General features: G+C 40.3%; 1 protein-coding gene and 1 pseudogene across 6 annotated transcripts in view; one reads left to right on the top strand and one right to left on the bottom strand.

Moving 5' to 3' along the window:
* The window catches only part of TMEM116 (transmembrane protein 116), a 185919-nt gene that overhangs the window by 105301 nt on the left and 53078 nt on the right, over positions 1 to 27540 (bottom strand). Inside the window, exon 11 of one of the 6 annotated variants that reach the window (XM_070399561.1) lies at positions 23985 to 24673. The exons of the other annotated variants lie outside the window; for them this stretch is intronic. Coding sequence (XP_070255662.1) covers positions 24662 to 24673 — 12 coding nt within the window. The 3' untranslated portion in view covers positions 23985 to 24661. Of the gene's footprint in view, positions 1 to 23984; positions 24674 to 27540 lie in introns of those variants that run through there. 6 annotated transcript variants of the gene reach the window in all.
* On the top strand, positions 4618 to 7061 carry LOC138998054 (disintegrin and metalloproteinase domain-containing protein 1a-like; annotated as a pseudogene).

The raw sequence follows: 27540 nt of genomic DNA, 5'->3' as shown, positions 1-27540 counted from the left end.
AAGTAGTTGAGTTTTTCATCTGTTTCTTCTTGCTTCTTGAACATGTGGTGCATGTACTCTAGGAACCTTATTCTGAATTCTTTTTCCGTCATGTTGCATATCTCTGTCTCACTTAGCTGCTTTTCTGGGGAGTCCTCCTTTTCTTTCCTTTGGGGGTTTCTTTGCCTACCCATGTTTGATCTCGCTGACATATGTAGATGTTGAGATGTTCAGTGGCTGCTCCCTGGGTTGCAGGGGCTCCTTGGGTTGTGGTTGCTGCTCAGATGATTGCGGTAGCAGCTGCTTTCCAGTTGGCAGCAGCTCCTCTGGTGGGTGTTGTTCACAGCTGTGTTGGCTCTTCTGGCTGGTGGGGGGAGGCTTCACGTACAGTTGCTGTTCCACAGACAGAGGGTGTGGTGATCAGGAGGCTGTGGTGATCAGGAGGCTGCGGTGCTCAGGGGGCTGCTGTTGCTTGGACCGGTCTGGGAAACGCTCCTCTCTTATGGGCACTGCATGGTCTGATCAGTTCCTCAGGATGCCCCCTTTAGTCTCAGTTCTCCGCAGTCACAAAATCCAAATCTCAAATCTCCTGGCGCCAGCAAACCCGCGGAACTCCTTACCCTGGTCAGGGTCTGTGTCTTTCCAGGGGAGGTCTGCCCTTCCAGGCTGCAAGCTGTCTCACCAGCTGAGTAAATTTGCCAATTCGGGGTGGGTGTTATTAGTTTCAGCTGCTTACTCCGTTTGCTCCGGGACAAGACCTGGGACGCGTCTGCCTATATCGCCGCCATCTTTCCGTGTTCCTAAAGATCCTATTTTTATAAATATTTTAAAAATGGAAAGATATAATCTTATATCTTATATAAATTTATTTAACATAATCAAACAAATTGGATAAAAATTGAAATACTTCTTTCTCTGGCCGAGTTGCTCAGTTGGTTGGAGCACCATCCATACACCAAAAGGTTTCAGGTTCGAATGCCTTCAGGGGACATACCCAAGTGGCGAGTGTGATTCCCAGGTGGGGAGTGTATGGAAGGCAAATAATCGATGTTTTTCTCTCCTCTCTCTAAAATCAATAAAACAAATTCCGAAGCCTGGCCAGTAATGCTCAGTGGTTGAGCATTCACCCATGAACCAGATCGATTCCTCATCAGGGCACATGCTCGGATTGTGGGCTCAATCCCCAGTAGAGGCCGTACAGGTGGCAGCTATAGCTGCTTCTCTCTCATTGAAGTTTCTCTCTCTTTATCCCTCTACCTTCATCTCTTTAAAAAATCAATAAAAATGTTGGGGGCCAGATGTAAGCTGGCAAGGTCCTTGCACCTGAAGGGGCTAGCAAGGCTGGGACCCTTACCCACACAGTTTTCCCAGACTTGTTTGGATGGCGGTTATCAGTAGAATAAGAGCAACCTTTGTAGAATGAGAACAGCCTTTCATGGCTTACCAAGAAGTCTGTAACTATTTACTGAGATATGCTGTACTGAGAGCTTGTCCTTCTGTTCTGTCCCTCCCTTAGAGATTAAGAGGAACAAAGAATACATTCCTCTTGACAGACCTCCTATTCAGTGTGTTGTGTGTAAATAGGATTGTATAGCTAATAAACTCGATTCAGTTCCTCGATAACTGGAGTCCTCCTGATCCCGCTTTCCTGTCTTTCTTTCTTTTCTCAATTCCCACCTCCCTACCTCAGCCCGGCTCAACCTGTCAGGCTGGCCCTGACATAAAAACATATTTTAAACAAAAATATATTCTCAGGTGAGGATTTTCTAAAAAGTGTAAGACTTCTCCAGTGTAAGAGACACCATCAAGAAAATGAAAGCACAACCCACAGATTGAGAGAAAATATTTGCAATTCATGTTTGTTAGGAACCTAGTAACCAGTATTAATGAGTCTTACAACTCAACAAGAAAAGGACAACCAGTTTTCTAAGGGCAAAGGATGTAAATAGACATTTCTACAAAGAAGATAAATGCTAAAAAGAATATAAAAGGGTGTGTAACATTGTTAATTATTAAGGAATTTTAGATCAAAACTACAATGAGATACCACTTCACAATCACTAGAATGCCATCCACTAGAATGGCTATAATAAAAAAGTAGACAATAACAAATGTCAGTGATGACAAGGAGAAACTGGAATCCTCACTCATTGCTGGCAGGAATGTGAAATTGTGTAGCTTCTTTGGAAATAGTTGGTCAGTTCCTCAAGAGGATAAATATAGAGCTCTCACATGACCAAACAATTCCACTCTAAAGTATCTACCCAGTAGAAATGAAGACATATGTCCATGCAAAAACTTGTACTCCAATGTCTATAGCAGTATTATTCAGAATAGCCTCAAAGTAGAAACAACCAAAACATTCATCAACAGATAGATCTAAGAATAAAATATGGTATATCCACACAAGAAGAACATTATTGAGCCAAAAGGAAAGGAAGTTTTGATGCAATTTTCCACATGGCTAATCCTTGGAAACATTATGATAGGTGAAATTTGCCAGCACAGAAGACTACTACATGTAGGATTTCATTGCTATGAAGTGTCCAGAATAGACACAATCATTGAGCTAGAGAGTAGAGTAGTGGTAGCCATGAGCTACAGGGAGGAGAGAATGGGGAGTGACTGCTAATAGATACTGGAGTTTGCTTGGGGGTGAGAAAATTGATTTGGTGACAGTGGCATAAATTTCTGAATATACTACAAACCTCTGGTGTGTATACTTTAAAGGGTAAATGTTACGCTATGTGAATTATATCTCAACGAAGCTGTGATTAAAAGGCAAGTAAAATAAAATTACAGAATTCTGCGATGAACGTTTAGGAAGCAAATTGAGAAAGAAAAGTGACAAAGTAGATTCCATCAAAGAAAGAGTCATGATTACCTCTGAAGCAGGACTTGTGATTGGCAACGGCACATGAGTAACTTCAATGGAGCTAAAACTATTGATTACATGATCAGAGTTGTACTTACACAGCTTTCTCTCTCCTCTCTTGCTCTCTCCAATATTCATAAAATTAACCCTCTTTACCATTTCTAAATGTACAGTTCAGTGGCATTAAGTACATTTACACTGTTGTGCAACCAACATCAACATCCACTTCCAGAACTTTTTCATCATCTCAAACTGAAAGTCTTCATTAACCAGTCCTATTACACTTTTCCCAGCTCCTGTAACCTCCACTTCACTTTCTGTGTCTATGAACTTGACTACTTGAGGAACCTCATATAATTTAAATCATAACACATGTCCTTTTGTGTGTGACTGTTCTCTTTCAAATAATTTACTGAAAAAATATATTTATGTTTTATTCACATTTTGTCACTGTGCTATGATATACAATTTAAATTCAGAAACAAAAAAATTAGTGGTGCAAACTGGAACAGAATGTATATTTCCAAAGATTGTCATTATGTATAAAACAGAGATTTTAGATGGTGACTGGAGAGTGACGTGGGCTGAGAGTGATGGTTTGATAAAGAAGAAACATGACTGCATATAATGAGATTGGATCCAGCTGTTGAAATTCCCGAGTGTAACTTGCAGGTCCACTGGGACCTCTATGAAGTCCCTCTTGTTCCAAATCCCTATTCCAGCCGAGATCGGTTTGGCTCAGTGGATAGAGCGTCGGCTTGCGGACTGAAAGGTCCCAGGTTCGATTCCGGTCAAGGGCATGTACCTGGGTTGCGGGCACATCCCCAGTGGGAGATGTGCAAGAGGCAGCTGATCGATGTTTCTCTCTCATCGATGTTTCTGACTCTCTATCTCTCTCCCTTCCTCTCTGTAAAAAATCAATAAATATATTTTTAAAAAAACAAAAACAAATCTCTATTCCAGCCAGCACCACCTCTGTGTTTATTCCCTCTGTGTAGGCCAGGGCAATGATGTCCATCACTCTCTGGACCGTCTCATTGATGTTACTGCCCCACATTTGGAACCGCTGGCTGTTGACCACAACAAATCTCCACATACTTGGTGAGTGACCACAAGTAGGACAGATCCTGTAGACCGCCAGGCTTCCTGCTCCCTTTCTAACAGTCTGGCCTGAGAGATGTGTATAACAACATAAAGCCTCACTGAGAGATTAAGAACATCTTGAGTATGATGCCCATGTGTTACAGAGCAAGTTTTAGAAGAGGGGAAATGGGCAATGGAGTGTGCCCACCAATGATCTTCAATCCCCTGGTCTAGAACATTAGGAGTTGGCCAAGCAACTGACACAGGAGGAGTGGTGTGTGTGTTGGGGGGCGGGGGGGAGAGCGGGTGTTCCGTGTGGCACAGTTGAAGAAGGCCTGGAGGTTTGGTTTCCTCTTTCAGGGTACAATCTTGCAATTTAGATTCTGCAGGTCTTTTTTATTACATCACAACAATATAAAAAGAACTGTAGCCTAGGATCACAGAAGCTAATGCTGTGGAAGGAAGCCACAGAAAAGACAATATCTGGAGGATAACTGAGAGATCAGAGAGAATAGAAAGGACACAGTCAGAGGTAGGCAGTTGCTATCAGGAGGCAGGACATATCCTTTATGCAGCGATCATAAACCTGGACCTAATCCCAGTGCCTAACGGTCTGCATGTCAAGGAGCGCTTCTGCTCAAGGACACAGGCCCTGCATCACCCACTGATTCACTGGGGCCATGTAGGTGGCCACCTTTGTGAGGGACTCTGTCTCCTTGCCTTCTTACAGAAGAACAAAGAGGTTATGTATGAGACTAACAGAATGTTTCAGACCTGGGCTGCCCAGATGAAGGGCTTGGTGCTGATACTGGTGCCAGGATTTTCACGTGTCTGGTTAGGGATTGTGCTGGTGTTGGTACTGAGTTTCCTGCCAAGCTTCTGTAGTAACCTGGGATCAGCATATTACTCATCCTATGAGATAGTCATCCCCAAGGCTCTGACAGTTGAGGGAAGGCAAGACCCAGGGGAAGAGGCATCTTATGTGATATCTATGCAGGGCCAGAAACAGCTGATTCACCTGAAAGTGAAGACAGACTATTTTATCAAGAACTTTCCAGTCTTCAGCTACCACAGTGGCATCCTGGGACAAGAAATGCCTTTCATCTCACATGACTGTCACTATGAAGGCTACATAGAAGGACTCCCGGATTCTTTTGTTTCTGTCAACACCTGTTCAGGCCTCAGGGGCATCCTGATTAAGGAGGGGAAATCCTATGGCATTGAGCCCATGGACTCTTCAAAACGGTTTGAACATGTGTTGTACACCATGGCCCATCAAGCTCCAGTCTCCTGCAGTGTCACTTCCAAAGACAGCCCAGTGGTGTCCACCAGCCGACAACAAGGGAGCAGGAAGCCTGGCGGTCTACAGGAGCTGTCCTACTTGTGGTCACTCACCAAGTATGTGGAGATGTTTGTTGTGGTCAACAACCAGCGGTTCCAAATGTGGGGCAGTGACGTCAATGAGACGGTCCAGAGAGTGATGCACATCATTGCCCTGGCCAACAGCTTCACGAGGGGAATAAACACAGAGGTGGTGCTGGCTGGAATGGAGATTTGGACCGAGGGGGACCTCATAGAGGTCCCAGTGGACCTGCAAGTTACACTGGGGAATTTCAACAGCTGGAGACAAGAGAAGCTCCTCCATCGTGTGAAGCATGATGTTGCCCACATGATTGTCAGACAGCACCCTGCACAGGGTATGGGCCAAGCATTTCTCAATGGTGCCTGTTCAAGTGGTTTTGCAGCAGCTGTTGAATCCTTCCATCATGAAGATGTCCTGCTGTTTGCAGCGCTCATGGTCCATGAGCTTGGGCACAACTTGGGTATTCGGCACGACCACTCAGCCTGCATTTGTAAAGACAAACCCCTCTGCCTCATGCAGGACAATATCACTAAAGAAAGTGGCTTCAGCAACTGTAGCTCTGACGACTTCTACCAGTTCCTCCAGGAACACAGAGGGGTCTGCCTATTTAACAACCCTCAGCGGCACAAAGGCCGCTTGCGGAGGGGTTCCTACTGTGGAAATGGTGTGGTGGAGGGTGAGGAGCAGTGTGACTGTGGTTCTGCCTGTTACACTGACCCGTGCTGTGACCAAACATGTAGCCTGAAGGGGAGTGCAGAATGTAGTGATGGACTCTGCTGTGTTGGTTGCCGATTGAAGAATAAGGGATCCATGTGCCGTTCTGCTTTGGGAGAGTGTGACCTCCCAGAGTATTGTGACGGTACCTCTGCAGAGTGCCCCGCAGACACCTACAAGCAAGATGGGACGTCGTGCGGTAGACTGCACTACTGTGTTGGGGGTCTGTGTAGGAACCCTGATAATCAATGCATGGCTATGTATGGGGACACTGCACGGTCAGCCCCAGAAAACTGTTACATTTCAATGAACAGCAAAGGGGACCGGTTTGGAAACTGTGGCCGTCCCACCTCAGCAATGTCAAGATATGTTAAGTGTTTTGATGATAATGTATTTTGTGGGAAAATTATATGTACAAACATTAGACGGGTCCCATCCATCAAACCCCATCACACACTGATCCAGATTCCTTATGAAGGTGACTTCTGCTGGAGCTTGGATGTCTACAACATTACTGATATCCCTGATGAGGGAGATGTGCACTCTGGCACTGCTTGTGCCCCAAACAAAGTCTGCATGAATTCCTCCTGCACTGATCATGCTGTGCTCAACTATGACTGCAGACCAGCAGAAATGTGCAATGGGAGAGGAGTCTGTAACAATGTAAGGCACTGCCACTGTGAGGCTGGCTATGCACCCCCCGACTGCAGAACTCCAGGAAATGGGGGGAGTGTGGACAGTGGTTCTCCTGGCAAAATAGAGGATGAAAATCTAAGTGAGGATGAAAGGAAAAGTCATAGTGTTGCTCATGGTAGTTTTGGCAGAGGAGAGAATAGAGATGAAAGCAAAACCATAGGACAGTTAGTGTACATATTCCCCTTGTTTCTTTTAGCAATATTTTTATGTCTAATTATAGGTGCCAGTCTTGGGGCTAGAAATGATTTTTCACAGTGCTCACAAGAGGCCCCAGAAGAAAGTGAAGAAGCAGTTGCACAAGAAGAGGAGACAGTAATAGGAGAGCAAACCCCAAAGACAGAGAATGCGTAGTGATAGGGACAAGCCTTCTATAACAAACAGTTCATACACTGGGTCAGAAGGGGGCTCAGTAGAACAAATCTGAAACAAATTTGAGAGTGGCAATGGCTCTGATTGGGACTCTAAAGACTATAAAAATATACTAATGTCAGGGGAGGAATTTTATCCTTCTGTCTTTTAGTAATTAATTATATATGCATATGAAAAAGCACTTATAAAACATTTTACATTTTCACATTTTATGAAACCATTTAAATAAACTTTCCTTATGAATAATTCCTATCAATGTATTGTCTTAGTATAGCCAATTTTTGAGTTGCCAGTTTTTCAGAGAATGCTACCTTCCATGCTCTTTGTTTGACATATATATCTGTGCCAGGTTTTTCATCCCAATCACAACTTCACATTATATTAGGGAGGTTGTTTGATTTGTTGTTCTATTTGAACTGGAGAAGTATACTCATGAAATAAATAGATTTTAAATTAAAATGTAAACAACAGTGTTCACATAAGGCATCAGTTAGGCTTTCTGTGGCCTATAAACCTTAGATTTGGGACTCTCTGGAAGGGCTCTATCTGATCCAGCGTGGTGTGATCACCCTGTGTCTAAGTACATGGGAAAGAGTAAGCAACTTAGGCAAGAGGCAAGCTTGTCCAGTGCTAAGTCTGGTTGGAAGTATTCATTTTTCCTTTTTTCTTTTTTTTTCTTCTTTACATCTTATATTTACTTCTTATTTCCATTATTAAGTTATTATATTATTCCCTACAACCCGAAGGTACAAAGCATTGGAGGGTTGTTAATTGTCTGTGGGAGAGCACAAAGCTTGTAAAATAATAACATTATCAATTCCGTGCAAGATGCTATTCTAAAAACTTTACTAGTATGTTCATTGTCTTAACTTAACCCTCCCATTCACTTTTAGACCATCTTCTTCCACATGAGGAAAGAAAGACAAGAGTTTTGCTCTAGAGCTAGTAAAAGGTGGAACCTGCATCCCATCCCAGCTGCCTCATGAGCTTTACCTTCAGTAAGAAAAAAAAAAAAAAGGAGGAGGAGGACGAGGAGGAGGAGGAGGAGGAGGAGGAGGACGAGGGAGAGGGAGAGGGAGAGGGAGAGGGAGAGGGAGAGGGAGAGGGAGAGGGAGAGGGAGAGGGAGAGGGAGAGGGAAAAGAAAAGTGACGCCCTGACCGGTTTGGCTCAGTGGCTAGAGCGTTGGCCTGAGGACTGAAGGGTCCCAGGTTCGATTCCTGTCAAGGGCATGCACCTTGGTTGCGGGCACATCCCCAGTAGGGGGTGAGCAGGAGGCAGCTAATCGATGTTTCTCTCTCATCGATGTTTCTAACTCTCTATCCCTCTCCCTTCCTCTCTGTAAAAAATCAATTAAATATATTTTTTAAAAAAGAAAAGAAAAAAAGTAACCAAGACAACTGACTTGTCCAGAACATGGCTTTTCCCTCATTGACTCTAATGGAACAAAAGCCTTAGAAATGGATGCTGCTCTCTATTATGAACCCATCACACTGTGTAGTCATTATTGGTGAAAGTGTCCTTTCCACATTCCATTCTGACATCACGGAGTGGCAAGTCTGTACCTTGTTCAGCTCTGAGGGCCCTGCTGATCGTAAGTGCTCAGTAAATGCTGACCAAGGGAAGGATTTAACCAGAGCCAACTTTAGAATAGGATGCAATTTTGCTAAAGTTTACATTAAAAGGTTACAAATTTTTTTTATAAAAAATTTTACATTTTTTAACTTGTCATGTTTACAAACTTAATTTCAGAATAGAATTTTGGTATTCCATTGGGCAAATTTCTCACTGACGTGTTTTGTCAAAAGCAAGATCATACTACCGCACAGAAGGTTTGCAATATGCTGACTCTTTAACATTAATACTATTCCACTCTGGACATTAAGATTTACATTTTTTTGAACTATGGAAGAATTTCTAAGAAAGATACAATACCACTTTTGTTATTTAATTAATTATGGAAGTCCTACATGAGGTTGTGCTAGAGCAGTGGTTCTCAACCTTCCTAATGCCCAACCTTTTAATACAGTTCCTCATTAGTGACCCCCAATTTCATTGTTACAAATTAAACATAATTAAAGCATAGTGATTAATCACAAAAACAATATGTAATTATATATGTATTTGTCTGATGGTCTTAGGGGACACCTATGAAAGGGTCATTCAACCCCCAAAGGGGTCGCGACCCACAGGTTGAGAACCACTGTGCTAGAGTGAAATAAATGAGGATATGGAGTTCTTAAGTCAATTTGTAACTGACACCGCCAAGATGTGTCTTCTCATAGTTAGAAAACATGTTTAAATTTATGTAAGAAGAGAACATCAGAGGCAGAATCATGACTGACCAAGTGTTTGCAACCTCATGACTATTTAATTGCTGTAATCCAAATAGGCTGTCACATCCTTACTAACATACCCCAAACACTGATTTTGTCCCCACAGACTGGAGTTTAGGAACTTCCATTGCTTCCCCCGTTATCTAGAGTAGACAAGGTAAACTTGTTGTGGCATTAATGCCCTATGACAATTGGGTGGTCCTGTCCATTTCAACCATTGTCTCCTATGACTTTTGAAAATAAGCATTTCCTCATATCAGTATGTCTAACAGGAAGAATCTCTGTGCTCATTACACATCATGGCCACTTTGGACTCTGGGCTCTTCATCATAGTCTTGTTTCCACTGAATGACCTTGCTCTTCCATATGCCCATTTAGTTCAGCTCTCACAGCTCCAGTGAGGATCTTGAAATTGATCCAACACAGCATCCTCTACTCTATTGAATGAAGCATGAGTTCTCTTTGAGGATACTCATGAAGAAAACCTATGGGGAAACTAGTCTGAAACAGACCATCAAACAGTTGTTTTCTACAGAACAGGGATATGTAAGCATTGTTGCGTTGAGTGAGATTTCTAATTGGTATGGTGAGAGTGAGAAATGTGTTTGTTTATTCATGGAACATGTTCTCAGAATACCAAATTCTGGAGGTACTCATGTATTAGTGGATAAATGGAAAGAAATCTTGTGGGAGATAAAAGGAATAAACTCTGAAACCACAACATTTCTTCCAGTAATGCATTCCGTCATCTAATAATCATGAGCTGGGTGGCAGTGCAGACAATTTCACAGGAAAAATAGAAATGGAAAAATAGAAAGACAGTATCAGAGCCAGGGAACAGAAGAAAAGGCTCTCCTGGTGTCCTCCACTGACCACTTATGCACTCAAAGCCATCCTTCATAGTTCTGGGATAAATTAGGTCACTGTAGAACTAAAGAAAATCACATAAATATGCCAAACAAAGCAAAGGCTACCAATGAATCCTTTGCTTTTAAAAATTATGATGGATCTCAGCTTTCAGGTTACTGATATGTCTTGATTTAATAAAAGCTCACAGACAAGAATCTCTTTATAGGAAAATTGCAACAAAATGATATCAGTACATCAAGCTGTTGATGTACTGATACCTTCCAACTATTGAGAGTCTACACTAAAGTATTCAAATTTTATATAAGGCATCTAAAATAAGAACCTGTGGTTTATTCATAAAATTTTCCAGAAGAGATCCTATTTTTATTCCTCTCTGTTGTCATTTTAGGTGTTTTTATAAGCACTATAAATATATTAAAACATTTTACAAAACAACTCAGGCCTAAGAGAAAATAAGAGTATTTCTCTCTCCTAAGCACTGTGAGAGCTCTTTTCTTTTCCTTGGATGCTAAGCAAATGAGTGCTGTATATGCTTTGAGTCTTGTATTTTTCCAGCCTACTAGATCCAACCAGGAAGAATTTCCTGAGAGAGAAAAAAACAACAACCCCGTTTCTTCTGACTGACGTGGCTTTCATATTCATCTCCCTTAATCACAGGTGTTACTTTCTGGCTGATTGGTCTTACACATGGAATTTCACTTTCTGAGCCTGGGTTTTCTTTTTAGTAAGATGGCCACACAAAGGATGCTCTCATAGAGTGGATGAGAGATAAAATTAGATAACATATGTGCCGTTTCTAGTGCAGTACCAGGCATAAAGTGTGTGGTCAAATAAATGCTGAGAAGATCTAAAATCAAATACGATGATTGGTATAAAATAATGTTACGTTAATAATCATACGTTGTTCAGCGACGATAAATTTTTTTCCTATAAAATATTTATTTTAAGAATTATTCAATAAAAAATAGACTTTTTTTCTTTTAATCTTTATTGTTTACATAGGTCCTCCTTTTTCCCCTATTAACCTCTTCCAATCCTCTCCCATCCTCCCCCCATCCCAGACCCTCATCACCCCATTGTCTGTATCTACGGGTTACACATATATGCATACAAGTTCATTGGTTGATCTCTTCCCACCCACCCTCCCCTGCCTTCCCTCTGAGGTTCAACAGTCTGTTCATGTTTCTATGGCTCTGGGTCTATTTTTGATCATCAGTTAATTTGGTTCATAAATTCCACAATAAGTGAGATCATGTGGTACTTTTCTCTGACTTGCTTATTTCGTTCAGCATAATACTATCCAGATCCATCCATGCTGTTGCAAATGGTAAGAGCTCTTTCTTTTTTATTGCTGAGTAGTATTCCATTGTGTAAATGTACCATAGTTTTTTATCCACTCATCTGCTGATGGGCACTTAGGCTGTTTCCAAGTCTTAGCTATTGCAAAATTGCACTGCTATGAACATAAGGGTGCATATATTCTTTCTGATGTGTGTCAGGTTTCTTAGGATATATTCCTAGAAGTGGGATGACTGGGTCAAATGGGAGTTCCATTTTCAATTTCTTGAGGAAACTCCATACTGTTTTCCACAGTGGCTGCACCAGTCTGCATTCCCACCAGCATTGTAGCAGGGTTCCCTTTTCTCTACAACCTTGCCAACACTTGTCATTGGTCGATTTGTTAATGATAGCCACTCTGACAGGTGTGAGGTGATATCTCATCGCCGTTTTGATTTGCATCTCTCCTATGATTAATAACTTTGAGCATTTTTTCATATGTCTCTTGGCTTTCTGTATGACCACTTTAGAGAAGTGTCTATTTAGGTCCTTTGTCCATTTTTTTTTAAAAAAAAACATTGTAATGCATAGCTCAAATATTAGTTACTACTATTATTTAAACATTTTATTTTTAATTTTTTTTGGTATAGCAAAGGTGATTTATTGAAAACGTATAGACTCTCACGTGGGGAGGGGAAAGAGTCCCCTTATTTAAACATTTTAATATATTTTATTGATTTTTTACAGAGAGGATAGAGAGTTAGAAACATCGATGAGAGAGAAACTGATCAGCTGCTTCCTGCACACCTCCTACTGGGGATGTGCCCGCAACCAAGGTACATGCCCTTGTCTGGAATCGAACCTGGGACCTTTCAGTCCAAAGGCCAACGCTCTATCCACTGAGCCAAACCGGTTAGGGCCCTTTGTCCATTTTTTGATTGGGTTGTGTCTTCCTTTTGTTAAATTGTATGAGTTTCCTATATATTTTGGAGATTAACCCCTTATCAGATGTATCATTGGCAAATATGTTCTCCCATGTAGTGGGGTTTCTTGTTATTTTGATGGTGGTTTTTTCTGCGGTGCAGAAGCTTTTTATTTTCATGTAGTCCCATTTGTTCATTTTTTCCTAAATTTCCATTGTTCTAGGACAGTGGTCGGCAAACTGCGGCTCACCAGCCACATGCGACTCTTTGGCCCCTTGAGTATGGCTCTTCCACAAAACACCGACTTCTGCGCATGGGCCACGAAGTTTTAATCGCACTGTACATGCGCGCCCGCACATGGTATTTTGTGGAAGAGCCATACTCAAGGGACCAAAGAGCCGCATGTGGCTCGTGAGCTGCAGTTTGCCGACCACTGTTCTAAGAGATGTATTAGTAAACATATTGCTAAGAGATATGTCTGAAATTTTGGTGTCTATGGTTTCTTCTAGGACTTTTATGGTTTCACGTCTTATATTTACGTCTTTTATCCATTTTGAGTTTATTCTTGTGTATGGTGTAATTTGGTGGTCTAGTTCCATTTTTTTGCATGTATCTGTCCAATTTTCCCAAAACCATTTATTAAAGAGACCGTTTCTGCTCTAATGTATGCTCTTGCCTCCTTTATCAAATATTTATTGAGTATAGTGGCTTGGGTTGATTTCTGTGTTCTCCATTCTGTTCCATATGCCTGTTCTTGTGCCAGTACCAGGCTGTTTTGAGTACTGTGGCTTTGTAGTATAACTTGATATCTGGTATTTTGATTTCTCCAACCTTGTTCTTCTTTCTCAAGATTGCTGCATCTGTTCGGGGTCTTTTTTGGTTTCAAATCAATTTTTGGAGTATTTGTTCTAGGTCTGTGAAATATGCCATTGGTATTTTAATAGGGATTAAACTGAATCTATAAATTGCTTTGGGTAGCATGGACATTTTAATGATGTTGATTCTACCAATCTATAGACATGTTATATTCTTCCACTTGTTTATATTTTCCTCTATCTTTTTTCAATGTCCTTTAGGTTTCCAAGGACAGGTCTTTTACAACCTTGGTTAAGTTTATTCCTAAGTATTTTAATTTTTTTTGTTGCAATGGCCAATAGGGTTGTTTTTAAGTTTCTCTTCCTGAGAGTTCACTATTGGTGTATAAAAATGTATGGATTTTGGGTGTTAATTTTGTATCATGCTATGTTTCCAAATTCATTTATTAAATTTAGTAGTTTTTTTAAGGAGTCTTTAGTGTTTTCTATGTACAATACCATGTCATCTGTGAATAATGAGAATTTTACTTCCTCCTTTCCAATTCGGATACCTTTTATTTCTTCTTGTTGTCTGATTGTTATGGCCAGGACTTCTAGAACTATGGTGAACAAGAGTGGTGAAAAAGGGCATTCCTGTCTTGTTCCTATTCTAGGTGAAATGGTTTTAGTTTTTGCCCATTGAGTATGATGTTGGCTGTAGGTTTGTCATATATGGCCGTTATTATGTTGAGGTATGTTCCCCCATTCCCACTTTGCTGAGAGTTTTTATTAAAAACGATGTTGAATTTTTTCAAATGCTTTTTCTGTATCAATTGATATGATTATGTGATTTTTGTCTTGCAATCTGTTTATGTGCTGTATCACATTTATTGATTTGTGAATATTGTATCAGCCTTGCATCCCTGGAATAAATCCCATTTGGTCATGATGTATGATCTTTTTAATGTATTGCTGGATCCAGTTTGCTAAAATTTTGTTGAGGATTTTAGCATCTATGTTCATCAGGGATATTGGCCTGTAGTTCCCTTTCTTTGTCATGTCTTTATCTGGTTTTGGAATTACGATGATAGTGGCCTTATAGAAAGAGTTCCTTCCTCTTGAATTATTTTGGAATAGTTTCAGGAGTAGATGTGTTAGTTCTTCTTTGAATACTTGGTAAAACTGCCCTGTGAATCCATCTGGACCAGGACTTTTGTTTGTTGGGAGTTTTTTTTTTTTTTATTACTGCTTCAATTTCATCAGTAGTTATCAGCCTATGTAGGTTTTCTGATTCTTCCTGATTGAGTTTTGGAAGGTTGTATTTTTCTAGGAATATGTCCATTTCCTCCAGATTGTCCCATTTGTTGGAATAAAGTCATTCATAGTATTTTATTACAATCTTTGTATTTCTAGGGGGTCCATTGTTACTTCACCTCTTTTGTTTCTGATTTTGTTTATTTGGGTCCTCTCTTTTTATTTCCTGGTGAGCCTGGCTAGAGGTCCATCAATCTTATTTATGCTTTTGAAGAACCAGCTCTTGGTTTTACTGATCTTATGTATTGTCTTTTTGTTCTCTATGTCATTTATTTCTGCTCTGATCTTATTTCCTTCCTTCTACTTGTTCTGGGTTTTTCTTATCATTCTCTTTCTAATTATTTAAGTTGTAATGTTAGATAACTTACTACCAGTTTTTCTTGTTTTTTGAGGTAGGCCTGTAGTGCTATTAACTTCCCTCTCGGGACTGCTTTCACTGTGTCCTGTAGGTTTTGGATTGTTGTGTGCTTATTTTCATTTGTTTCCAGATGTTTTTAATTTCTTCTTTGATCTCTTTGGTAACCCATTCATTGTTTAATAGCATGCTACTTAACCTCCCTATATTTGACCGTTTTTATTTTAGCTGATTTCTAATTTCATGCCACTATGGTCTGAGAAGATGCTTGATATGATTTCAATCTTCTTGAAATTGTAGAGACTTGGCTTGTGTCCTAACATGTGGTCTATCTTTGAAAATGTCCCATGTGCACTTGAGAAGAATGTATATTCCATAGCTTTGGGGTGGAATATTCTGAAGATGTCATTTAGTTCCATCTGTTCTAGGGTGTCATTTAGGATTGCTGTTTCATTGTTGATTTTTTGTCTAGAAGGTTTATCCAGTGATGTCAGTGGGGTATTAAATCCTCTACTCTGATTGTATTGCTGTCAATCTCTCCCTTGATATCCTCCAGAAGTTTTCTAATATAATTAGATGCTCCTGTATTGGGTGCATATATGTTTACCAGAGTTATAGCCTCTTGTATTAATCCCTCTAGTATTATGAAGTGGCCTTCTTTATCTCGTTATGGCCTTCACTTTGGTGTCTATTTTGTCAGAGATAAGTGTTGCTGTCCCTGCTTTTGTGTTTCATTTCCACTTGTTTGAAAATTTTTTTCCCATTCCTTCACTTTTAGTTTGAGTCCTTTGTTCTAAAGTGGGTCTCTTATAGACAGCATATATATGGGTCATGTTTTCTTATCCATTCAGCTACCCTATGTCTTTTGATTGGTGCATTTAATCCATTTGCATTTAAGTTTATTATTGACTAGAGGCCCAGTGCATGAATTCATGCACGGGTGGGGTTCTTCGGCTTGGCCTGTGATCAGGCCAATTGGTGCCTGCCGGCCAGGGGGAGTTGGCCAGTCGTGGGAAGTTGGCTGTGGGAGCACTCTAACCACCAAGAGGCAGCTCCTGCATTGAGCCTCTGCCCCCTGGTGGTCAGTGTGCATCATAGCAACCGGTTGAGTGGTCGACTGGTCATAATGGTCGCTTAGGCTTTTGAATATAGAGATAGGTACTTGTTTGTTGTCATTTTTATTCTTTATGCCTGTGTTCCTTATTCCCTTTCTATTTCTTCCTTTTATAACAGTCCCTTTAGCATTTCTTGCATTGCTGGCTTGGTGGTAATAAACTCCAGTAGCCTTTCTTTTTTTTTTTTTTTTTTGTCTGTGAAGCTCCTGATTTCACCGTGAATTTTTAATGATAGCCTTGCTGATTAGAGTATTCTTGGGTTCAATATGTTGCCTTGTATCACTTTGTGTACTTTATTCCATTTCCTTTTGGTCTGATGTGTTTCTATTGAGAAATCAGGGGAGAAACCAAGATGGCGGCATAGGTAAACACCGGAGATTGCTGCCGCAAACAACCACTTCAAAAATACAACTAAAAGATGGAACAGACATCACCCAGAACCACAGGAAGGCTGGCTGAGGAGAGATTCTTCAACTAGGAGGAAAGAGAACAGCATACCGAGGCTCAGAGGAGGCGCAGTGTGGAAAATACAAAGGTGCGGAGGTGCGCGCACAAAGCGGGCTGGTGGCTGAGGGCGCGGTTGTCGTTTTCAATCAGGAGGGAGTCTCAGACTCTGAGCTCCAGATCCAGGCGAGTCTCTAGGTACTCAGACTCAAATGGGAGAAGCAGGATTGTCTGGCATCAGTTGGAACGTGAGGGCAGCTTTCTCTCCGAGGTTTGCAGCGGTTGTTGGGGTTCTGAGAAGCAGAGCCTCTGGGAACGGGACTGAGAGCAGCCATAACCGCTCCCTCCACCCGCCCTGTTGATCCCCTGCGACCCGACCCGCCCAAGCCCTGCGCAGAGCCATTTGCCGGATCGCCTCAGGCAAAGGCTAGATTAGCACCTCTCCAGAGGACAGAAGTTTTCCCACTGCAGATACAGCTGATCCTCACAGCCAGTCGGCCTGGTGGTCAAACCCCTCTAGTATTAACTACAACAATCAAGGCTTAACTAGAACAAGACTGCGCACAAAGACCACAAGGGGGTGCAGCAAGAAAGCATAAAAATGCGGAGACAAAAAAAACATGACAGAAATGGAGGATATAGAGCTAAAAAATGCACTTTTGAGGGCTTTCAATAATGTGCTAGAAGCTGCCAATAAACTTGATGAGAGCCTCACAAAATCTAATGAGACCCTCGATGTTGTGATAAAGAACCAACTAGAAATTAAGCATACACTGACTGAAATAAAGAATATTATACAGACACCCAATAGCAGACCAGGGGAGCACAAGAATCAAGCCAAAGATTTGAAATGCGAAGAAGCAAAAAACACCCAACCGGAAAAGCAAAATGAAAAAAGAATCCGAAAATACAAAGATAGTGTAAGGAGCCTCTGGGACAGCTTCAAGAGCACCAATATTAGAATTATAGGGGTGCCAGAAGATGAGAGACAGCAAGATATTGAAAACCTATTTGAAGAAATAATGGCAGAAAACTTCCCCCACCTGGTGAAAGAAATGGACTTACAGGTCCAAGAAGCACAGAGAACCCCAAACAAAAGGAATCCAAAGAGGACCACACCAAGACACATCATAATTAAAATGCCAAGAGCAAAAGACAAAGAGAGAATCTTAAAAGCAGCAAGAGAGAGAGACTCAATTACCTACAAGGGAATACACATACGACTGTCAGCTGATTTCTCAACAGAAACTTTGCAGGCCAGAAGGGAATGGCAAGAAATATTCAAAGTGATGAATACCAAGAACCTACAACCAAGAGTACTTTATCCAGCAAAGCTATCATTCAGAATTGAAGGTCAGATAAAGAGCTTCACAGATAAGGAAAAGCTAAAGGACTTCATCACCACTAAACCAGTATTATACGAAATGCTGAAAGGTATCCTTTAAGAAGAGGAAGAAGAAAAAGGTAAAGATACAAATTATGAACAACAAACATGCATCTATCAACAAATGAATCTAAGAATCAAGTGAATAAATAATCTGATGTACAGAATGAACTGGTGATTATAATGAATCAGGGACATAGAAAGGGAATGGACTGACTATTCTTGGGGGGGGAAGGGGAGTGGGAGATGCGGGAAGAGACTGGACAAAAATCGTGCACCTATGGATGAGGACAGTGGGTGGGGAGTGAGGGCGGAGGGTGGGGCGGGAACTGGGAGGAGGGGAGTTATGGGGGGAAAAAAAAGAGGAACAAATGTAATCTGAACAATAAAGATTTAATTAAAAAAAAGAGAGAGAAATCAGTTGATAGTCTAATGGGAGATCCCTTGTAGGTAACTTTCTGTCTCTTTCTGGCAGCCTTTAAGATTCTTACTTTGTCATTGATATTTGTCCATTTAATTACAATGTGTCTTGGTTTTGGTCTTTGGGAGTTCATCTTGTTCCTTGAACTTGTGTGACTTTTTTCTTCCGAAAGTCAGGGAAGTTTTCTGTCATTATTTCTTCAAACAGGTTTTGTATTCCTTGCTCAGCTCCCTCTCCTTCTGACACCCCTATTATGCAGATGTTGTTCTGTTTCATGTTGTCCCAGACCTCCCTTAGATTCTCCTCCTGCTTTTTTATTTTATTTTCCAGTTGGGTATTTTTTCTGCCTTATCTTCTAACTCACTGATTTGATCCTCAGCTTCTTCTAGTCTACTGTTGAGACTTTCCATTGTGTTCTTTTCTGCAGCTATGTCATTCTTCATTTCCTCTTGATTCTTACACATGGTGAATTTCTCATCCAGACATTTGACCATCCTTAAACCATTACTCTGAATTCTTTCTCTAACAAATTACTTGCCTCCATTTCATTTAATTCCTTTTCTGGCGATTCCGCCTTTTCTTTCATTTGGGGGTTGTTTCTTTGTCTCCCCATTTTTGCCATTCCTTTGTAATTGTTTCTATATGTTAGATCAAACTGCTATGGCATCCAGATTTTTTTAATTGGTCTTACGTAATAGATGTTTTGTGGGACCCAGTGATGCGGTCTCTCAGGTATCCTGGGCTGGGTGTTCTAGGGAGGCCCTCTACTTGAGATATTTGAGTTCTCCTGATATGGTTGGGTCCTGAATGTTATTATCCCATTCGTGGATGGAGTCTCCTCTCAGGGTGTCTGATTATGTGGCTCACTCCCTCCCATGTCATGCCAATCATTGTGAAGGCACTGACTGGGCAGCACAAAATACAATATGACAAGACACGACACAAGAAAAAGAACATGAATGTATATAAGACACTTATGACTCCAATAAAAGTGACCACCAGAGAAAAAAGAATTAGAAAAGAGAAAAGAGTGTAAGAATGATAGTGAAACAAACAAAACAAAAAAAAGAAAAAGAAAAAAAAATATATGGGGAGAAAACAACAAAAAAACAAATAAAACAAAAAGCACAAACAAAACAAAAAAACACCCAGAAAACAAAGGGGCACAGAATCTGTAAATGCAGAGCTTAAATAGAAAAAAAATAAGGTTAGTGGATTGGAAGACTAGGGGAAGGTCCATGGTTTAGAATAGAGGGGAGAAAAGAAATGAGAAGACTAGAAGAAAAATAAATAAATAAAAAAGTAATTTTTTTTTAAAAAAAGGAAAATAGAGGAGAGAGAAGATAGGCCTAAATTTAAGAAGTGAAATAAATTTAAAAATTAGGAGAATAAACAAACAAGAGAAGATAAAAAGAAAAAAATGAGTAGTGAAGAAAGGAAAAAAGAGAAGGGGAAATGGAGTAGGAGCAGGGAAGAGGAAATTAGATATATGAATAAACCAACATAGACTAGAGTAATAACATCAATAAAGCAGATAAAATCATTTTTGAAAAGGGAGAAAAAGAAAAGAGGAAAACTAAGACAAGGAAAGGACAAGAAAAATGGGAGGAAAAAAAGAAAAGCTAGGAAGAAAAAAGTACAATAAAATTAAAAAAGATAACATTAAAAAATGATAGTAAAATTTAAAATAATAAAATTTAAAAATTAAAAAGGGAAGTGTTGTTCACTTCAGCAGAGTTTTAATGCCCCATGGGAGCTGGTTTAGGACCCCACTCCTCTGACTGTCTTCTAATCCTGGGATTCCTGTTAGGTACTTAGGTGCTGGCCACTCTCAAGCACTGTCTTTTGGCTTTTGGCACCCTGCTTGAAGCTCCAAACGATCTACAGGTCCTCTGCTTATGTGCCTCCATAGGCATTGGTTGCAAACAGGTGGGGCCAATCAACCCTCTTTTCCTGTTTGCCAGCTGTCAGTCTTAATCACTCAAGTCTCTGTTTCTGACAGGGCTTTAGGTGGGTTGGTGCTGTTTCGCTTTCAGGGAATAAGATGGGTGTTCTTTTCCTGACCCAGAGCTACTCCTCTGCAAGTGGCCCAAAATATTACTCTAGCTTTGGTTGGTCAGAGATCTTTTTATGGAGACCAATGGGGTTGGGAGCAACCTGGAGTTTTTATCAGTCTGGTTCCCAGAACAACAGGGCAGATAGGCTCCTCTTCCAATCCAGTCCCTGAGGGCTCTTTGGGACTATTCAGACCTGTAAGCTTGGCCTCTGCAGTTTGTTTCCTCTGGAAAGCTCAAACTGCAGGGTGTGGCAGGCTGTATTACTGTCTTGAGGCTACTGGGAGAGGCTAGTTCTTCTGGGGAGAAATGGCCACTTAGGTTTGGAAGCTTAAGAATGTCCCAATGCAGGGCTCCTCGCCACATCTCCCTGCCTTGCTTCCCTGCCCAGCCTCTCCTCAGTCTCTGCCTCTCTCCTTGCACCAAAGCCTCTGGTGAATGTTTGCAATTGAAAAGTCCTGCAGGCTGGATTTAGAGAATAAAAGCAAAGACAAAACAACAATGAAACTGTGGGTTTCTCTCCTACCAGCACCTCACAGCTCAGGCAGCCTTTTGCCTTTTGCTGAGCAGCATTTTGCGGTAGTGCTCTTATGTCCAGATTCCCCAGCAGCCAGCAGTCTTGTGGCTTTTCTTGTTCAAAGTTGGATGTTACCCATGTTGGTGATGATAACAATTATCTACAATCTAGCCACAACACTGAATTCCTTTATACTTATAGCATTCTGACCTACCATATGGTCATTTGAAAACATATTCTATTTCTCCTACTAAATTGTAAATCTCTAGGGGACGAGGAACAAGATTTGGTTAATGTGGCAATCACTGCCTTGGGCCCAGTTATGGGTAAGACTGGGAGGCATTTTATTCTTTTCCTCAAAGCCTGACTCAAGACCACCATGACTTTAAAAGCAATCATGCTTTTTTGGACACTAAATCAAGGATTCTAGCTTTCTCCATCTTCTAACCATATTTTCAGTCCTTACGTGGATATGATTCAGGGCAGGTCTTGCACATTCCAGGCCTTTCTGTCTAAGCTTGATGCTTTTTATAGACGACTAAGTGAAGTAATGAACAGATACATTTGCCACTCCTCATCATCCATCCATCCATCCATCCATCCATCCATTCATTCATCCGTTCATCTATTCATTCCACCGCTAATGAGTATGTACCTATGAATTGTTCTAGTTCTACGGAAATAGTAGTAAACAAGACAAAGTCTCTCTGATCCATTGAAAATTTAAAAAATTATAAACCTGACCTGAATAGGTGTGAAGTGACCAGAGCTGAAATGGATTGAAGGACCACTCCATCTGCTAAGTAAGTAAACAACAGGCAAGGGCAACTGCAGAAACAGAGACCTCCTGAAATGTGTCAAGGTGTGTTCTGGAAGCTTGTGGGAGAGTGGGTGAAGTGCTGGTGGTGAGACAGGGTTGATCTGGGGATATTATGAGGTCGAGCTAAAAGGATTTGCTGATGAAACAGATGTAAAGTATGAGAGGAAGGTAGTAAAGAAGGATGTCTTTGCAGTAGCTATGCTCTGAGTAACTGCGTGAATACCCTTGCCATTTACTGAGATGGGGATGCATGTGGAAAGAGCAGGGATGGAACCTGTTCAGTTTGAGATGCCTATTAAACACCCAAGTTGGCTCTTCAGCTATGCAGCATGATGACTATGTCTGTAATTAGGAGAGAAGTCAGCTAGAGATGTATATTTGTGAGTTGTCAGCTTATAGATGACATTCCAAGCCATGGGACTGGGTGAAACTGCCTAGGCAACAAGTATAGCTAGGTAAGGGAACAGATCTCAGAATGGAGTGAGGACTTAGCTCCATAGCATTCCATGTGTAGATGTGGATGGGATGAGAAGCATTCAGGAAAGAAGTGGAAGACAGTGTGTGGCCGGTGTGGTTGGAGTACCACCAAGAGAGTTGTCCTGAAAACCAAGAGAATAAAGTGTTTTCAGAAGAGTTATATACTTCAAATCCAGTCCAACCACAGTTTCTCTTGATTCTACCTTCCAAATATATCCAGAATGTGACCTCTGTTCACCACCACCAACTCTCCAATGCACTGCAAGTCACCGTCAACTCCATGATAGACAACTGCAGAATTCTTTAAAGGGGGTCTCTGCTTCCTCACTGGCTCCCACAATGGCCTCTTTTGAACTCAGCAAGCAGAGTGATCCTTTTAAAAGGTAAATTAGAATATATCCATTATCTGTTCAATGTTGCTGGTAGGTCCATAAAGGGAGGAGTAAATGTTGATCATTTGATTTCACAGTAGAGGGTTATTCATTGGCAACCCGGAATGGAGCTGGTTAGATGGATGGGTGGGGATGAAAGCTCATTCTAGTGGAGTTAAAATATAAAAGATGAGTCAAAACACATTTCTGAAGGTGTTCAGCCTCATGAATATTCAGAGGAAAGAGGGTTATATAGCCACAAGGGCATATCACTATGTACCCACAAGATGGGCAATATAAGATTGATAATTCCAAGTATTACTGTGGAACAGTGGGCACTCTCATAATGCAAACTGGTATGCCACTTTGAAATAGCACTTTTTATTTCCTAGTCCAATTAAAGTCTCAAGTACCTTATCACTAAGCTATTTTACTCTTAGGCCAGGGGCGTGGAACCCGATTTCTGCCAAGGGCCATTTAGATATTTATAACAACAATCCCAAGCCATACAAAATTATCAACTTTAAAACTAGCCTGCTATACTTGGTCAAACATTTGGTCAACTCACCCCTAATGCTTTGGCAGGACCAGACCAAATGATTTCACGGGCTGTATACATACTGCAGACATGACCCCTGTCTTAGAGAAAACCCATGGAAATGTCTAGTTATTTGTAACATGTTACTGGACAATAATAGTCACTGAAGCCCTCTTCAGCAGTGGTTCTCAACCTTCCTAATGCCCTTTAATACAGTTCCTCATGTTGTGGTAGCTCCCAACCATAAAATTATTTTTGTTGCTACTTCATAACTGTAATTTTGCTACTGTTATGAATCGTAATGTAAATATCTGATATGCAGGATGTATTTTCATTGTTACAAATTGAACATAATTAAAGCATAGTGATTAATCACAAAAACAATATGTAATTATATATGTGTTTTCCGTGGTCTTAGGCGACCCCTGTGAAAGGGTTGTTTGACCCCCAAAGGGGTCGTGACCCACAGGTAGAGAATCGCTGATCTTCCAAATACTGCAAAAGAAAAGAGCCCTGTGTTCACATATAATGGATGTTAAATTGGATAAATCCACAGTATAGAGCAATGGAAAGGAATGAAATGTAGCAGCACACAAAATCAGTAAGTAAATGTAAGTACTGGGTAGAGTAAAGAGGTCATATGTAAACAGGACATCCATATGGATTCAGAGGAAGGTAAGAGATAAAATGAAAATCACTTCCAAAATGTTAAAATAACATCCTCCAAAAATTGCCTGCTCCATAGAAGCAAATACTAGTACAGTCAATATCAACTTCTTGGGAAGTATGGATATTAATCAAATCATAGAACTATCAAGTTTATTAACTTAAAAACTAAACAAAAACAATAAAGTATCCATTGACAAATGAGTGGATGGAGCAAAGTATGGTATGTACATACAATGGAATGTTTTCACCACTTAAAAGAAAGGAAATTTTACAATATATAACAACAGGAATGAACCTTGAGGACACTGTGCTAAGTGAAATCAGCCAGTCACATGAAGACCAATACTATATGATTCCACTGTATGAGGTACTCAGAGTAGTCAAAATTATAGAGACAGATGTAGAATGACAGCTCCTAGGGTAGGGGAGAAGGAAGCCATGGGGATTTATAGATTAATGAATACAGAGTTTGAGTTTTACAAAAAGAAGAATCTGAAGATGGCTAGCAGTGAAGGTAGCACAACATTATGAATGCACTTAATGCCACTCACTAAGTGTACCCTTAAAAATAGATAACTTTTGTATCTTATAAAAATTTATTTAATTCAGTAATGTAAATTAAAAGAAAAAATGAAATACTTCTTGCTCTGGCCAGGTTACTCAATTTGTTGGAACATCATCCCTTATACCAAAAAGGTTCCAGGTTTGATTCCCAGTCAGAGTACATACCCAGGTTGCGAATTTGATACCTGATTGGGGTACAAATATTAGTGATGATGAGAAGAAAATGAAATCCTTACTCATTGCTGGCAGGAATGTGAAATTGTGTAGATGCTTTGGAAATAGTTGGCCAATTCCTCCAGAGGATAAATGTAGAGTTCTCACATGATCAAACATTCCACTCCTAAGTATCTACCTAAGAGAAATGCAAACATATGTCCATGCAAAAACTTGTACTCAAATGTCCATAGCAATATTATTCACAATAGTCCCAAAGTAGAAATAACCAAAATTTTCATCAGCTGATGTATCTAATAAAAAATGTGGTATATGCACACAAAAAAAACATTATTTGGCCAAAGGAAAGGAAGTTTTGACATAATCTACCACATGGCTGATCCTTGGAAACATTATGCTAGGTGAAATTTGCCAGTCACAGAAAATTACCACATGTAGGATTCCACTGCTATGAAGTGTCCAGAATAAACAAAATCATTGAGCTAGAGAGTAGAGTGGTGGGAGCCGTGAGCTGTGGGGAGGGGAGGATGGGGAGGAATGCTAATAGATACTAGAATTTTCCTTGGGGGTGAGAAAATGTTCTAAAATTGATTTGGTGACAGTTACATAAGTTTCTGAACACAGTACAAACCACCAACATGTACACTTTAAAGCAGGGGTCCTCAAACTTTTTAAACAGGGGGCCAGTGCACTGTCCCTCAGACCGTTGGAGGGCCGGACTATAGTTTAAAAAAAACTATGAACAAATTCCTATGCACACTGCACATATCTTATTTTGAAGTAAAAAAACAAAACGGGAACAAATATAATATTTGTATTTGCATGTGGCCCGCGGGCTGTAGTTTGAGGACCCCTGCTTTAAAGGATGAATGTTAAGGTATGTGAATTATGTAAGGTATGTGAATTACGGTTTCTCAATAAAGATGTGATTAAAAATAAAATAAAATAAAATTACAAAATTCTGCAGTGCATGTTTAGGAAGCAAATTGAGAAATAAAAGTGACAAAGTAGATACTATAAAAGAAAGGGTCATGATTATCTTTGAAGCAGGAGGATTTGTGACTGGCAATGGTACATGGGTGACTTCTATGGAGCTAAAACTGTTGATTACTTGATCAGAGTTGTACTTACACAGCTTTCTCTTTCCTCTTTCCCTCTCTCCAATATTTATAAGATAAAATTAACCCTCTTTACCATTTCTAAGTACAGCTCAGTGGCATTAAGTACATTTACATTGTTGTGCAACCAACATCAACATCCACTTCCAGAACTTTTTCATCATCTCAAACTGAAACTGTCTTAATTAACCAGTCCTATTACTCGTTTCCCAGCTCCTGTCACCTTCACTTCACTTTCTATCTCTATGAACTTGATTACTTGAGGAATCTCATATAAATTAAGTCATATCACATGTGTCCTTTTGTGTGTGATTGAGCTGTTCTCTTCCAAATAATTTATTGAAAAATATGTTTTACTCACATTTTGTGACTGTGCTATGATTCAAAGTTTTTTTGTTGTTGTTTGTTTGTTTTTAAATATGTTTTATTGATTTTTTTTTTTTTTACAGAGAGGAAGGGAGAGAGATAGAGAGTTAGAAACATCGATGAGAGAGAAACATCGATCAGCTGCCTCCTGCACATCTCCTACAGGATTGTGCCCGCAACCCAGGTACATGCCCTTGACCGGAATCGAACCTGGGACCTTTCAGTCCGCAGGCCAACGCTCTATCCACTGAGCCAAACTGGTTTCGGCTGATTCAAAGTTTTAATTTCAGAAAAGAAATAAGTATGGGTGAAATGTATATAAGAATGAATATATATATATAATCTCCAGAGTTTCATTGTATATGAAACAGGAGATTTTGGTTGGTGACTGGAGAGTGACATGGGCTGAGAGTTATGGTTTGATAAAGATGAAACATTACTGCATATAATGAGATTGGATCCAAGGGACAAATAGATGTTTCAGAAATAAAAGACAGAATCGAGCCATAACCAGTTTGGCTCAGTGAATAGAGCATCAGCCTGTGGACTGAAGGGTACCAGGTTTGATTCCAGTCAAGGGCATGTACCTTGGTTGCGGGCACATCCCCAGTAAGGGTTGTGCAGGAGGCAGCTGATCAATGTTTCTCTCTCAATGATGTTTCTCTCTATCCCTCTCCCTTCCTCTCTGTAAAAAAATAAAATAAAATATATATATATATATATATATATATATATATATATATTTAAGAAACTTATAAAAAAAAAAAGAAAGGACAATTGGAAAAGTGAAGTCCATGAGAAATTGAAAGGGAAGTAGACCCCACACACAAGTAGGAGGATTGGCCTTAGATTGGAGTATGGACAATTTATCCCCCAGAGTCAGAGGAAAATTTAGATACAAGCGACGCAAGTGGTGTCTCCATGTGAAAGTACTCTTTATTGGTTTTATTTTTTCTCAATAAAATATGAGGCACGGAGACATTAGGAAAGTGAACTGGCCAGCAAAATGTAGGAAGAGGGAAGTACATTTTGAGATCATGAATGTGCCATTTGTCCACATAGTTGTGGGTTTTTCTAGAGACACTTTGATTCTTTCAGGGCAGGCATGAAGAGAGCACAAACAAATAACTACAACAGATGATACATGACAGCACCCTTACCTGGGAATCATTTATTCATTCAATAAGTAATTCTAGTTCATCTACTTTTTAACCTGGGTATCTAAGGATTAAACAAAAGAGGGCACTGGACACATGTAGGTCACTTTCTAAAAAAGGGGATACCTAGTCTTCAACTGGCATAATTTTATGGTATCGATATGTCTCGGTCATCCAGAGAAGGGCCTGGAGTTACCAGTCAACATACCTATGAAAATCATACATAAGTGAAGGCTGCTCTGTTGGCATCTCCTTTTTGGCAATGTTATAAACAGAACTTGAGAGACTAAATTTTGATGAGTTTAAAAAATCGGAGTATTGTCCCTTGCCTCATGGTCTTCAGCCCATTTGGGTCTACCCTGGGGTACAGGACAGCCACCCCCTTGCCTATCTAACTGACTGGC

Source organism: Myotis yumanensis, unplaced genomic scaffold (genome assembly GCF_028538775.1).
Source record: "Myotis yumanensis isolate MYYU_CA2020_CCGP unplaced genomic scaffold, mMyoYum1.0.hap1 SCAF_19, whole genome shotgun sequence".
NCBI classification, from domain to species: domain Eukaryota; kingdom Metazoa; phylum Chordata; class Mammalia; order Chiroptera; family Vespertilionidae; genus Myotis; species Myotis yumanensis.
This window is presented reverse-complemented; position numbering and strand designations above follow the sequence as displayed.